This window comes from Thalia democratica, chromosome 2 (genome assembly GCF_965202585.1).
Source record: "Thalia democratica chromosome 2, ktThaDemo2.hap1.1, whole genome shotgun sequence".
Taxonomy (NCBI): Eukaryota; Metazoa; Chordata; class Thaliacea; order Salpida; family Salpidae; genus Thalia; species Thalia democratica.
In genome coordinates, this window is record NC_139166.1 from 28,479,861 (window position 1) to 28,496,515 (window position 16,655).

The 16,655-nt window shown below is 26.0% G+C and overlaps 1 protein-coding gene across 1 annotated transcript; it reads left to right on the top strand.

Moving 5' to 3' along the window:
* The first annotated feature begins 848 nt into the window (after positions 1 to 848).
* On the top strand, positions 849 to 3,924 carry LOC145849743 (exostosin-like 3). The gene has a single exon (XM_082954788.1). The coding sequence runs from the start codon at positions 941 to 943 to the stop codon at positions 3,581 to 3,583; it is 2,643 nt and encodes an 880-aa protein (XP_082810914.1). The 5' UTR covers positions 849 to 940; the 3' UTR covers positions 3,584 to 3,924.
* Positions 3,925 to 16,655: the final 12,731 nt, after the last annotated feature.

The following is a 16,655-nucleotide window of genomic DNA, read 5'->3' on the forward strand; positions in this document are numbered from 1 at the left end:
TAAACCTTAATGATATTAAAAACAAATAACCATTAAATTACTGCTTGAGTTTGGAGGAAGAAACCATACCGCTTTTTTAGTTTTTTTGGTGCTTTATATATATTTTATTTTAAATTTACACAAGGGTAGATAAAACAAAATTAAATTAAATTTACATTACTAAGTAGAAAAAAAGTCTCTATTGATAATATTTTGTTGGGAATTAGTATCATTTATGTTCTCAAATAGATAAATTATAACAAACCATATACTTAATATAAAGCTCTTACAATAAATTGGTGATAATTTTGAAAATTTTATTCTTTTTAACTCAAGATAAAAAATCATGGGAAAAGACAACAATATTAAGTTTAAAATTTTATTAATCACCTAAGATTTTTTGTATAATTGTAAAACAAAAGTTTTATAAACGTTTTGTAATCCTGATTCTTTGATTTGAACTTTTATTAACTAATAAAAAGTAGTTGTTTTTGGTATTGAACTTTTTTTGTTGTACTTTTAGTTTTAACTATATTTAAATGAATAATAAAGTGTTTCAATTTACTAAAATTAGTTTAAAGAAAAAATAATTGAATATTTATCCGTAGTAATAAGACAAAAAAAAAACTTACAAGTACAAAGTATTTATGCAAATTTATTGCAAAAAATATAAATTTTTTGTTTATGTTTTTAAAATTTTGACAATTTTTTTTGTTTTCGAACTCAATTAGAAGTTAGAATTGAAACTTTATCGCTTAATTTTTTAGATTGTAATTTTTTTAAATACACATGTTTACGAAATATAATTTTAACTATCATCTGGTTTAGTTTTTTTTTTAATTCTATCTCATATAAATTTTAACAGGTCATTAAATTTAGTTAGTTATTAGTCAAGAATGTACAATGCTTTGAGAGAATTAAAAGAACTATCAGTATCCTGAAAAAAATAAAGTCTTTCATTATGATTAGACCTTCAAAACTAGCATGGGTATTTTTTACAATTTTTCTACTGTACAGCTTTATAGTGGATCACTTGTTTAACTTTGCAAGTAGGTCGTATAGTTCAAGAGGAGATTATAAATATGATCCTCAGTTCAAAGGACAGGATGTTAAGCAGATACGTGATCTAAACAATATTAAAGACTCCATAAACAATGAGTTGAAAGGACTAGAGGCAAAGTTGAACCAAATTCAAGAAAGCATTACAAATAAGCAGAAAGTTCTAAATCTAATTGAACAAAATATAAAGCAAGGAAAATCTGAAGTTGGACGTTTACAAAGAGAAATATCTCAGCTTAAGAATGAAAAGTATGAAGCATTGCTGCCAAAAATGCCAGCTCCTTCAAAGTTGCTGGCTTCAGCAGATGACGATGTGGTTATGAAACCACCAAATAGATATCAAACTTGCACTATGGAAACTTGTTTTGACTACTCAAGGTGCTCTTTGTTCTCTGAGTTTCCAGTTTATGTCTATGACTCTAAGATTGACATTGAACCACTTGTTCCAGAAAGTGAAATAGTTGAGCAAGTGGCTAGCTTGCTTAGTGAGAAGTCTCCTTACATAACATCTAGTGCCCAACAAGCTTGCTTGTATGTTGTTGTAATTGGAGAACTCGAAGAAAATGTGTTTTCAAATGTGGTTGAAAGTTGGCTGCACGCCCTTCCTTACTGGAGAGGTGACGGACGAAATCATCTTCTTGTACAAGTGTCTTACCATAAAACTGTTCAGAACATTTTAAAGAATGTAGACAGTGGTAGGGCAATTCTAGCACAAAGTAATTTTGAAACAAACCAAGTGCGTTTAGGTTTTGATTTTGTGCTGCCACCTCTAACTTACTCTAATTTTATACAAGAGGAAATCGACTTTGGAAAAGCAAGGCAAGATGTAGAGTATCAAGTTCCAGCAATGAGACACTACTTCTTATCATTTGAAGGGGAATGGGGTGGTAACACAGAAGATGAACTTTATAACAACTTCAATTCAATTCTTACAAAATTCAGAGAAGAACAAATAGGAGGAAAATATTTAATCAAGTCTCATTGCACAATTGACCAGCAAAATGTAAGAGGTTTTGATTCAGAGTGGATTTTGTGCGGAGATTCTACATCAAGAATGGCAGCCACATCACAATCAACTTATGTTATAATACCTCCTCCTCCTAAAAGTAAAAAGTCTTCAGTTCTGTTTTTAACAAGATTGAAAGAAGCAATAAAGTCAGGTTCAGTTCCAGTGGTAGTAGGCAATGAAGCTACTTTACCTTATAATGAATTTGTGGACTGGAACAAAGCAGCAGTCATAATTCCAAAGTCAAGAACTTCAGAGATACCTTACCTTTTGTCAAGCTACCCACATGCTGACATTCTTTCAATGAGAAAACAGGGTAGGTTTATATATGATAACTATATGATATCCCCAACAAACATACTGAAGTCTATGCTTGCAATTATAAGAAGCAGGTTGATGATTCCTCCTCTTCCAGTTAAAGACACAAACACTGAGCTTATTACCCACCCTTCTTACAGTGTAAAAAGCAAAGAACCCCAGCCAGGTGATGCAAAATCAGAGTTTGGTATTCCACCACCTGAACAGAAGTTTGCTTCCGAAAAATACATAAGAAACTTTACAATTACTACAATGGACTCTAAAGAAGTTTGGAACAAAATTCCTGGCCCTTTCCAGTTGTATCCAAGCTTGCCTGATGACAGGACTCTACCAACAGATGCGCAGTTTAAAGGTTCAAGTCATGGGTTTAGACCAGTCAATGGAGGTCAGGGAGGTAGTGGTAAAGTTTACCAAGAATCATTGGGAGGAAACCATCCAAGGGAGCAGTTTACAATTATCATGCTTACCTATGAAAGGGATGAAGTTTTGATGCAAGCAGTATTAAGGCTTAAAGATCTTCCACACTTAAACAAAGTAATTGTGGTCTGGAATTCACCTAAGCAACCTTCCCTAGACCTCAAGTGGCCTGACATAGGAGTAGAAGTAGCAGTTGTTAGGACAAAGTTTAATAGTTTGAACAACCGATTTATTCCATATGACATCATAGAGACAGACGCAGTGCTGTCATTAGATGATGATGCTAATCTGCGTCATGACGAGATACTGTTTGGATTTCGGGTGTGGAGGGAGTCCCGTGATCAAGTGGTTGGATTTCCTGGAAGATTTCATGCTTGGAATGAGAGGGACAAGCAGTGGAACTACAACTCGAACCACACTTGTGAATTGTCCATGGTTCTGACGGGTGCCGCATTTTTACACACCCACTACTTGCGCTTGTATACTCTCTGGATGCCTCAGGTGGTTAGAGATTTGGTGGATGAGTTCATGAACTGCGAGGACATTGCCATGAACTTTCTAGTGAGTTATGTCACTGGAAAACCCCCAGTAAAAGTAACATCAAGGTGGACGTTCAGGTGTCCTGGATGCCCTGTGGCCTTGTCGTCCAGTGACGGCCACTTTGATGAGAGACAGGTTTGTATAAACAAGCTGGCCAGGATATTTGGCTACATGCCACTCGTGTTCACTCAGTACAGAGTTGATTCAGTGCTGTTCAAAACAAAGCTGCCTCATGACAAGAACAAATGTTTCAAGTTTGTCTGATATTAATTTTTTGTTTTAACTTTATTGCTTTTTTTTTTTGAGTGTTAAAACACAGGTTAAGAGCTTCAAGATGTCTTAAAAGCTCTAAGCTATTTTTTACTTATACTTATTTAAATTTGAGAAAAACAAGATTTTAAATAACTGGGTCTTACAGATTTTTTTGATTATAGTTTTTTGTTCAAGTTTTTAAGGATAATAACATTAATTGAAAAAAATTAGCGTGTGCCTTTAAAATATTTGCAAGTTTTCTTTAAAATATTTGCTTACCTTATAAAAACCATGCCAACAAAAAGCTTTGTATTAGGTACTGCTTATACTTATAAAATATAAAAATTGAAAACATTTCGCTTTATGCAATTTTACATTTTATAATGTTCTTGAAGCTGTTAACTTATTATTTATATATATATAAGTATTAAATTATTTTATATATGTACACGAGTTAAACTGTAGTTTATGTAAATTGATGTAAATACAGCTTTTTGTTAAAAATATATTTTAATTTAATTCTAAAAAGGTTTTCACAAGTTTGTATTTGATTATAAGTTTTTATAGTTTCATTTTAGTTTATTAGTTTTGTTAAATTGTTATATCTCTAAATTTAAATACATACTAGTTTTCATATTCAAATTTATAAACTGAAATGTTTCATGATTTTTACTTCACTATGTATCAAAACTCAATTTTTATACTTACTTGTCTCTTTTTAGTTTACAATATTTTGTTTTGAAACTATTCACTGTATTGCATTTTTTATAAGCTACAGTGCAGTTGTTACAAAATAATGCTAATAAATGGTACCATTTTTTTTCATTTAGTTTATTTTATATCTGCTAACACAACCATGAGTTACTGTATAATGTTTAATCAGTAAAATATTGTGTAATTAAAAATAAATTCACTTATTTATATAATTAAATCAATTTATTTAATTAGTATATACTATTATATGTTTTTCTTTTAAGAAAACAAATAGAGAGATCTCAACTACTGGAGGAGAAATAATGAATTTATTCTTTCAAGAATATATTTTACAGACTAAGTTTCGGTCAAAGCTTTTTGACCGAAACTTAGTTTGTGAGATAAATTCTTGAAAGAATAAATAAATTAATTAGTATATACTTTAAAAACTTAATTACTTTTGTAAATAAGAATTTTTCGTAAATTTTTATATTGAAAATTTTAAATTAGACAATTTGTTTTGTTTTTTTTTTGTTAAAACCCAATAAAGAAGTATTTGCGTTTGTTACAGTTTTTGTGAAAATAATCTATAAACTTCTTTTGATGGTTTTAATTTAAAGTTGTTTTGAATAAAGTACTTTGAATAAAATGTTGTTTATAGTTTCGATAATAAAATAGTGCAACTATCAAAGTATAGAACTTTTAGCACTTACTTTATTGTTTATTCAGTGTGGTAACTTTTGAAACTAATGTGTTGAAAAACAAAACCACAACTCACTATAAATTTAAATTTAAAAAAAAATTGATGTACTAGTTCAATACTACTTTAATATTGATGTACTACTATAGCTTTAAAATGTTTTTTTTTTCAAGTCTGGTATCTGTTTTTAAGTTTAAAACCGATTTTGTGATGAATTCAGTAAATGAAAAAAAAAATCAACAACTTCAGTTTTACAATGTTACTTTCATAATCGTTTATAAATAAAAGTTTTTGTTGTTGAAAAAGTTTTACAACTTGAAAAAATCACTCGATGTTTTATTATGCCTTAACAACTTGCTATCACAGAGTGGTTATTAAAAGTGTTTATACATTTCTCAAATCAATAATCACATGTCTTATCTTTATTACATTTTTTTATTACCAAATCTTTAACAAAATTAAGTGATAACATAACAACAATTTAAATACTTTTTAAAATTTGATTAAGTATTTTTTGCACAGTACTTTTAACAATATTAAACTTTTATTTTAATTATTAAAATTATAGACTGATATTTTGAAGAACTTAATGTCTTAAATACTATTTAACTTTGCATGATTTGTGAATAAGGTTACAGTACATTTTATCAAAACAACTACTTTTGTAAGTTTTATTTAAAAAAAAAAATTATTTCTCGATGTCAGGGGTCAGCAGCCTTTACATCGGTCGAAGTAACGATCAAAAAAGAATTTTAATTAAAAAAGGCTCATCAGGTAGATCACTAGTTTTAATTTTAAATATTCAGGTGTGATAAAAATAAAGCACGAGTATAATTTATAAGCATAACGACAATAAAAACTTATTTCAGTAATAGAAAGCAATTGTATATTAATAACACTAAAAACAAACGATATTAAATGATTACCTTATTTTTCCTGGGTAAAAGGAATCTTTTTTTAAGTCTGGTGTGTTTAGAGTAATGTTAACCTTTTTTTTATAATTAAATTATTGAAATTAGAAATTACGTTTTTGATAAATAGTTGTTATTCTTATTAATTAAATTTACATCTTATTTATTAAATTGTTTTTTTAACTTTTTAAATTAATTTTAAAGTAATATGCTTCATAAAACACCATCTATACTACTTTTATGCTTCAAAAAAATTAAACTAATTCGTACACATTTTTCTGTTGAAAATAGAAACTGAATTTAGGTTAGGTGAATATTATGGAATAAACACTTGTTGTTAAACATTTAAAATAATTTTTGAAAATTTAATTAACTTTAAAAGTTGCTTCAGTTTTTAATAATTAATAACCTAATTAGTGTAATTAAGATAAATTATGTCTATAATTTTTCCATTATTGTATACAAAAACTTTACTCTTTTTAAAACTAAAGTATAAGAATTAACTTGTATCATAATTTTTACAAACAAAGTTGATTATTATTATAAAAACATTTCAGAAGTTATTAGTTTTACATCACAATTTATAATTTAAGTTACCAGTTACATTAAAACAGGTTAAAGATTCCTACTAAGTTGTTTTTTTTAAGCAAACATTGAAAATAACTAAAAAAACTACATGAAAACTATTATCTGTTTAAATTTTTTAGGGTAATTTTTAAAATTCCAGTTTTGTGTGCAAAGTTCAAGCTGTTTTAAAAATTTCTTAAATCTCAGACTAATTTTAATGACTTTGGTCAACTAAAATATTTCTTTTATACATAAATTCTTTCTGATTTATTAAAATTTTTATAGTTTTGAAGTTTGATTGTAACTTTATTCATGTTTTGACACTTACTAGATAGATAAGACAAATAAGGCTGACTTATTTCTGACAACTTCGGTGAAATGGTAAGAATATTATAAAATCAAAGTACTACTAAGTGTTTTTACTTTTTCATTTGTTGGAGTTTGTTATGAATTTTAAACTTAAAGCCAATATTTTGTTTGTAGTTCGATTAATAAAAGGTCTTTTTATACATAAGGTTCTTAGACCAATGTTTTAAACGTTTTATTATTTTTAACAAGCTTTTTTTTATTAGGAACATTCCAATAATTTTTTTTAAGCTAAAGGCAGTCAATAAATTCAGCTGCAATTTAAAAAAATTAGCTGTAACAGCTTAGAAAAACAAGTGATAAAGAAATTTTTACGAAAGTCTACTATAGTTTTTAAAAAAATAGTTCTGATGAATTTAAATATTAAAGTTATGTCTATATAAATATTATTAGTTTAGTGAATATTACTTCCATTTCTAGCTGCTTCAATCAATATATAAAGTATTACATAGTTGATTTGCTTTTAACAACATTTGGTACCCTTCCTTAACTTCATTTTTTCAATGAAAACGTTGTTTAATCAAAAATCTTAATTATTTGTATTTTTTCTTACTAAGCTTTTAATTCAAAAAACAAAACTACTTATTAAGATGTAAAAATTAGACTTAGACAGGTATATGTTTTGTGCTGTGTGTGCACTACTTAGAAACAGCTGAAACTAGTTTTGAATTAATAGTTATCTTTGATGTCCTACAATGTTTAAAAGTTTTGATAGAGTTTTTTGAAATGAAAATATTGAGTAGTTTGCAAATTTTTTTAAATTGAAATTCTAATATCAGTAAATAAGTTAAGGTTATGCGCTTTTTTACGTGTATAGTTCACTTCAAGTTACATAGTAACTAAAGTTTAACTACATTTGTTTTCTTGTAAAACTTAATTTATGTTAACCAAACTTTAATCTATTTTTGATATGTACTAGTTCTGGGGACGGCAGCCTTTTGTAACTCGCAGGCCAATTTTCCTAGGAAAAATTGCTCACGGGCCGCACTATTTAGAAAAAAAAAAGCTTTGAGGGCCACATTTATTAAAAAGAAATTTAGTAATAAGTAGAAAAATATTAATTGAGATTAAAAAAGGATAAACTGAGCAATATTAGAACACTAATATAGAGTATTTATTGAAATAAGAGCCTAACTATAAGTTTTTATTACAAAATTTTAAACTTTCATTGTTTTCGAAATGTATATTTTTGGCTGCAAAGGACTTCACGGGCCGCATATTTTGTCTTCGAGGGCCGCATTTGGCCCGCGGGCCGCACTTTACCGACCCCTGTACTAGTTAAAAGTTAGTCTACATTAGAGCAAAATCACGCATATATTTAGCAATATATTTCCTTTTTAACATTATTGTTCTTTTAATTTATAAAACCTAACCTTGTCATCTCAACAACGGAAACAATTCAGTTAAGTTGAGCACATTTTCAAAAACTGACATTTTACTTAAAACCATTCATGTTATTACAAATTTTAATGACCTTTCAGTAATACTAAGGCTAATATTTTTTATAGATTAAATTTTAATTTTAATAACTAAATAAAAGAGTTAAAAATAATTATGTTTAGTTTCAACAGTTTATCTAAAAGTTATTATCTTTTAACATACTATCAAGGGGTTTTTTAGTTATTGTTGTTGAATAATAGCTTGTTTTTAATTAGAAATTTTAACCAAAAACTAATATCTACTAAAACTATCTACAAACTTTACAAAGTTTTATTGTTTATTTGTTTTACTTTTTAGTTCTTTTATCTAGTTTAAAATATTTTTGTGCTAAAGTTTAACCAACAGTTATTGTCTACTAACGATATTTGATAAATAAATAAATACTATTTAATTAAAACTTCAAGTAGTAACTATTTTATTCTTGAATTTTTACAATTTTTTTTATCTTCGACAAGACGTTAAACTGTATCCAATGTGTTCGACTCGATAGGTTTTTTGTACCCCTAGTCTTAGGACCAATTATTTTGAACGCTTTTTATTGTCTTTCAATAAAAAATTTTAAAGTTAAAGTTTTATCCAATACTTAATGTCTATTGACACTATCTTCTAGATAAATTAAATGATTGTTGAGTTAATATAATAATCAGTATTTATTAATAATATTTAACATTTATTCGAAAAAATCAAAACTAAAATACAGATAAAAACCTATGAAACATTACTAATTATTCAAAATTCAATAAGAATACTTTGACTAAAAAAATGCTATGCTTACAGTCACGTACTACATTTTATAAAGTGTTTGACTTATTGAAAGTAACAACATGAAATAATATAAAATATGTGCTATCTCACTTTAAAATGCCTATAACAGTCACTGTTTAGTTGTAACAAGCAAACACAATGATACCTTACCTAAGGAGTCAGAACTAATATATTAATACTAATAAGCTCCTAAGTTCACGTATTGTTACAATTAAATACTTTTAAAATAAACCTCTTTAGTTAGTTTATCAATTTTACAACAAGCATAGAAGCTGTAAGCAACTTTTTCTTAAGGAGCTCGTGTGAATTTTTAAGTTTCAGAAAGGACCGAGGAAAAAGACATTAAGATGCTACGCATATTCTCAACTCGGAAGCTATGGAGAGGGATCCCATACTCAAGCCTTTTCTAAGAATTTAGTTTGAACAAAAGCTTAAAGAGCATCCATTCTCTTTTTTGCAAATACTGAGAGCGACAGAGCCGAAGAAAGTTTCTGGCGGGCGACAAAAACTTAGGGTTTACAGATTTACCCGTTTTGCAGGTGTAGCCTTAACGACCAGTTGATGCGCGTCTATTTAAACCGAGATTTTATTTAACCATCAGGTTAAAACGAAAATTATTTTTAACACACTAGAAAGCGAGCGAGTTTGATCGTGATTGCTCTTCGAAGCATGAATGACATCACTAGTTTAGCACAACACAGTTTGGTTTCACTATAGACTAGTTTTATAAAATCAACAGCAAAATTTCGCTCATTTTAGTGAACATTATATTTAAGTGTTGTGTGTATTTGTTTAAGAATATAAAACAAGCATGCAGAATATTCTAAAACAGTCTATTAGGCACAAATATTTAAAATAAAGAGGTATTGCTAAGGATTGCGGTTTATAGTAATTTAAGTTGTAATGGTTGTTTAACTTAATTTAATAAAGTATTTTTAATTGTTAGACAAAATCTAAACCATGAATGGTTTTACATATCTATTTTTTTTTTTTTTTTAAACTGATGAAAATGTGTAGAGTAAAAGATTAATTAGTTTATTACTCTTTTGTCCTAAATTTAGCAAAATTAGCAGTTTAATTAAGAATTTTTTTCTGTGTACTTCATCATCAGAGTATTCCGTATTTTTCTAGATATTTATAGACTTGAAAAAAAATTTTTGGAATTAAAATTTAATTTACAAACTTTTTTGTAAATTTCATTGACGACTTTGGTATTTTAATTCGAACATTTCTTCACATCTGAAAATATAAAACATTTCTTCACAAAATATATCATTATGTTTTAATGAAGTTTTATTTAATGAGATTTAAAAAAAAAGTTAATATGTTTTTATCTACTGCATCAGCTTGTATATTTTTATTAAGTGTGAAATATAAAGATACTATATTTAAAATGAATATTCTTACTCAATTTATTAAATAAAAACTAAAAAGAATAGGCAAAGTACTTTTAACCATTGCTGTACTTGAAATATTGTAATTTTTGGAAACTATATACTTAACTTCATAACAGTTTAGAAATATTTTAACTAATCTTTGAGTTAAGTAAAGAAAATATTTAAAAATAAACTAAACAATTTATTTTAAAATTCGAAAATATTATAGACTTAAACTGGGTAGCTTTTACCATTTTTTTTTCCAATTTAAATAAATAAATAAGGTTTTTTATGCCAAACAAGTTATTGATTATATATAAAATTACCTAAGTCATATATATGTTACAGATTGCTAGTTATTTATTATAAACAATTTATTTCAAAGTAAGTTTACAAGTTTATTTTTGAACGAAAAAAAAGCGCTCAAATTATTTGGTCCTAGGACCTGGAGCACGAAAAATCTTTCGGTTATCGAGTCGCACATCTTTTGGATACCTTATAACGTCTTTTTCAGGACCAAAGTTAAGTTAAACTTTTAAGGTAAGTTAGCAGGCTTAAAATTCTTTTAGTATTATCACTTTAGGTTTGAACTTTTATTTTACATAAAGATTCTAAGTAGTAATTAAAATATTGGTATTTATTTTCATAAGTCTAAGTTATTATTGACCAAAATGTATTTGAAGTTCAATTTTTAGACGAATTACAGTGAGCGAAAGGATTATTTATAATTTAGAGTGAACACAAACAAAAAATTGAGCAAAAGCACTGATTAACATACTCTAAAAATCATTTTGGTTGTATTATAACTTTGAAGTGAAGCTAAAACAAATACTTAAGTAAATTCATTAAGTATATTTAGGTTTTATAAGTTCTTTTGTTTTTAAAGTCCCATAAATATACTATAGTATAACGTTATAATAGTTTCACTTAACTTGTTAACACACAGAAACGTATGTTAGTTTAATAATGAATGAGTACTTCAAAATTTGTAATCAATGTATTTTTTATATATTTTTTGCGTTTTTGTTTTGCTAGACAAAACGTGAAACTACATCCAAGGTGTGTACGACTCGATAACCGTTAGGTTACTTTTGTGCACTAGGTGCTGAAACCAAATAATTTTTGAGTGCTTTTTTGTGTCGTACAATAAATAATTCAATTAATATTGCTAAAACAAGAGATTTTAATAGTTTTTTTCTTTTCTAGAACAAAATCGGCTGTCTACAATTAAAATAAATACTTAAGTCTTAGTAAACATTTTTTAAAGACTTGCATAAATTTTAAGGCAAGTTTATAGAATTAAGATTGTTGTATAACGTATTATTTTATCTTTTTTTGAGCAATAAAAAAGATTCTAAAGACAACAGACACTTAAGCCTAACTCAAATTGTAAATTTAATAGTTGAATAGTTAAACTTGAATCTTTGAAACAAAATCTATAAATTTCAATGTAAAAACACTGAAAGTCTATATTTTAAACAAAGATTATTAAATTCATCCAATTTAGCTTTTGTTAACGTTCTGATACACAAAAAGATACTCATAACAAGATAATATTTATATATTTTGTAATTAGTTTATTGTTCTAGTGTACATTTCTGTTTTTATTGAAAGCCTCTAATGTATTAAATTATTTTAAAAAATTAGTAAAAATGGTTTGTTTTTTGAACATAAAACAAAGTTAGTTATATGTTTATAACAAAATATGAAAAATATGATGAAAATTAATAAAGAAGTATTTAGTCAATACGAATTTAACTGAGATTATATATATTTCAGTAACTACCTATTTTGGTAACAATAAAAACAAAAAGTTATGCTATCTGCTAAAAAAAACTTAGAGTTCAAATTATATCTTCAAATAAAAATTCTTGTAACTATTAATTTTTTGTACAGTAAATTAAAAATAACTAAATTTTTAAAATCAAAACATGTTGAGAAAGAAAATTGTTAATGATATTTATTTAAAGAAATCAAACTTAACTAACTTATACCCTTTGATTTACTAAAGTGCTAGTTAATATAATAAAAATATACATTACTTTGCTGTTGTCATAGTTTATTCAACAACAAATCAAAAAAAAAAAAGCATCTTTGTAACTGGTGTTAATATTCAACACAATTGTAATAAACAGTTCAGTAAGAAAAAAAAAAATAAATCATCTATTTCTAAAGTGTAAAAATCGAAAGGTAATAAACAAATTAAAAATACAAAACTAAGGTATAGTTAATACTATCTTAGTTATCTACTTATGAAAATTATAGTTTAAAAAACTTTTAAACAACAAGTAATTGAATTTAATTTTCTAACAAAAGGGTGATTTATTTTAAGCTATTATAGTAAACATTAATTTTCAATAGTGAATATTTATATTTTTTATCAATTTTAATTTAAAAGGAAATTACAAAAAAAAAAGTTTAGATAAAATTTTATATTAATTTATAGTGATTTTATGATTCTTATTTTACTGTCATGATAATTCAAATTTTTGGTAATTTAGCAAAAAGAAAAGTATTGAATGTGTTCTGTTTGTTTACAGGATTTTCTGACCTCGCATCATTTTCAACGTCATAAAGTATTACACGTTGCTCTTCGTTGCTAAACATAACAAGTCTACTTACAACTGAAGTGACGTCATCTGTGGTTCTATCTATTTACCTCCTCAAATATATTAGTATTCTTTATATTGCCTAAAGTACTTTCAAATTCTTCTTCAGTAGGCAATTAGAGCTGATTAATTCAAAATTTTCTTGCATATAAAAGTTTTAAAAAAAGGATATTATGACGTAACTATAAATCAAGTTTTAAGGTAAACTTTTTAAAATGCCTGTCTTTGAAAAGTTTTTCAAATAGTAAATCTTATTAGTATCTCTAGTTTAAACTCGCAAAAAATAAATGAAATAAAAAAAAAATATATATATGAAATAAAATCAAATCAAAGACAAAGGATTAAATGAAATTAAATTGTTAAACTTTGATGTGTTTGATTTAATGTTTTATAATACTTTAAAATGTAAAACAAAAATAGTAATTGAACTTATTGTTGGTTGAAGTTAAAAAATCAAAAATAAATAGAGTAAATAATCGTAATAAATAAGTCGGTAAAAGTAGTAGTGCGTATTACCTTAACTTGTTAAGATATTTAAAAATGTATAATCAAAAAACTTTATAAACATTAAAACATGTTAAATAATAGTAACCTAGTCAATTATCTGTAAAGTGGTAATATAGTTTTGTTTATATTTATTGTTGCTTCGAGTTTATTGATCCATTTACTTTCTAAAAAATCTAAGTCTGAATAATTTTTAGTGGTGTCTACAAAGACAATTGAAAAAGCTTCTTTTAAATATTTTTTTGATTTTTTGTGTTTGTTGGCGTAATGTATTTTAGGTGCTGCTCTATCACTAACATCATCTGTGTTTGTACTCTTCCAGATGTGTCTGTGAGAGCACCATCTTTGCGAAAAGGACTTTTTTTGTTAAATAAAAATAAAAATATTTAAAACGATTTTGATAAAGACAAAAAAATCACGAAGAACAACACACAACCAAGGGAAGATTTGAGATACTTAAAACTAAAATATTCTTACCTCCTGAAATATAAAGGAAGGTTTTACAACAAAACAAACTTATTGCAACACGAGTCAAAACTTTACGAGTATCTCCAATTACAGACATTTTTTTTTATAGCAACAGATTTATGACAATGTCTTCCTTCAATCATGTTTAGCATATAAATTTGTAATATGGTCATAAACCTGAACAGTTTTTAAATTTTTTGTTATGTTTCTGTTCCAATAACCAATTATTAATATTTATTTTACAAATCTGGTATTTTAAAACACACTACTATTTGGCACCAAGAATTTTTCGGACGAGGGATCACTTTTGCACAAAGGGTAAATTTACACGATTGACAATTTTGCACACAAAATAAAATTTTGATAAAAATTTTAATAGTAATAAAATTATCATGCGAGGGTAACCGTGATAGTAAAACAAATAAAAATAATTTATAATTTAAATAAAAATAAAACATTGAAAGTTTCAACCCGTGCAAAGTGTCTTTGTGTAAAATTAACCCTTTGTGCAAAATTGTCCTTTTGTGCATTTAAGGTAGCTTTTAAATATCACACTAAAAACTTATAAATTTAGTTTAGGTTTTTTTTTTTGCATGCGATTAAATAAAAAAAATTGTTTTTACCAAAACTAGAAAAAAAACATAACTGGTTTTTTATTTTTATTATGTTGATTTATGTTAGCCACAAACTAGGATATGATCAATAGTTGTTTTTTTTTTCAAATTAAGATTCAGTTGAAACCAGATGATACTTTTTAATTAAGGTCGGGTTATTGACAATTGAATTTTTTAATTGTTATGGCTTAATAAAACTTGAAATAAAATTTTTTGTGTATCTTTTATTTCCTTTAGTTATATTTAAACCAATAACTCAACGAAATCATTTATGCAAATCTAAAGTATTTTTAATCTTAGTTTATAAAAAGTATAGTGAACCGTAAAAATTTATGTCTAATAAGTTTAAACAAAAGACTGTTACACCTAGCCTGTTTACTTCAAAAGTTGCCTTATCTAATAAAGAACATAAAATATATTTTACAAAAGCCTAGTATATAAATTCTTAAATAAATTCAAGCCACAAGCAAAATAACCTGATAAGTTGCTTTGATTGTAGTTTATAAGTAAGTTGATAAAGTTTAAATAAAACTGTAGATACATTAATTCAATAAAAAGACCTTGACTTAAAACTAAACTATTAAATTCAAAACAAAGCTTAATATATTTTTTTAGATGCTACTAGAAATATGAATAAAACCAATAATTTACAGAACACTACAAGCGAAAGAAATGAGCTATAAAAACTTAATCTAAAATATTAACTAATTGACTAAATAATAATTATATTTGGTATGTATTCTTTTAAGATAACCTAACTAGTTTATTAAACGACAAAAAAAGCGCTCAAAATATTTGCCCTAGGACCTGATGCACGAATAAAAACTTATCGAATCGTACATCACTTTGATACTTTTTAACGTCATATCCAGGACTACTAGACAATAACGAAATAATAGCATAAACTAAATACTATATTTGAAAGAATGACTATTATAAAACTTCATTTTTATTTTTAATTTATATAACTAATTGTCATTAGTTTTGATAGGCCTCAATTTTATCCGTTGAGGCCAACAGTAAAGCAGAGGTATAGTTACAGGAGTAAACTTTATGCTAATAATAAGACAAAATAACAAGTATAATACCTATAAAAGTTTATAAACTATTTTTTGACTTAAATTTTTTTCAATTTTTTCTAACTATATAATGCATAAATAAAATAAATATTTGAAGTAAAAATATGTTTTTATACTGTAAACAGTACAAAATAGTAGCTACTAAACTTGATAAAAAAAAAATTACCTTATTTCCTTACCACCTGAACTTAACATTTCTGATGATAGCTTAATATACTCATAAGCTAATTACTTTTTATTAAGAGTAATCTATATATAACCATTGTTAAGAAAAAACCTTAGTTTTGTAAATCATAGTTAAAAGATTTCTATGAAAAATCGCCACATTTACATAAATATGAAATCTATGTTTAGTAAGCTATCAAAAACTAAAAAATAAATTTGTTTTAAATGCTCCTTCTCAATTACTTATTAGATCTCAAAACAGGCGTTTTAACTACTTAAATTTCTAATAATTTAAGAATTTTTTATATATTTCTTTAAAGCAGATGAGTACAACAATTTTAAACAAGTATTGTTGATAAAAGTAAATGAAAACAAACTATTTCAACAAATTTTGAGTGTAAATCAATATAAATGTTCAATTTTTTATACTTTTTATAAAAATTTATCATGAATGGAAAATTATGCAGTTCTGAATACTAAACTTTTTAGAACTCTTTTTTGTTTTAATTTATAATATCAGGCTTGAGTAATTTTGGGCGACACGTTGATTGCTACAATGGGAAATTTACTTAGACAATTATAAAATAATCCTGTCAGTAAAGTATAGCTGTCAAAAATAATCTTTTTTATGCTATATAACATTTTCAGTATATAAACAGAAATACATAAAAACTGTTTGAGTTTAACTTTGATCGGAAATAATTATAAGTTTACCATTTGTAATAAGAAAAGTATAGTAACTCCTTTCAGAATAAACTGCGTAAGTAAAAATCATATTAATTTGATGTTTTAATGAATTTTAAACTTTCAGTTGCTAACTAAGAATA

Bases quoted from the DNA above. Each gene is read 5' to 3' on its own strand.
- LOC145849743 (XM_082954788.1), top strand. From the start codon at position 941: ATGATTAGACCTTCAAAACTAGCATGGGTATTTTTTACAATTTTTCTA.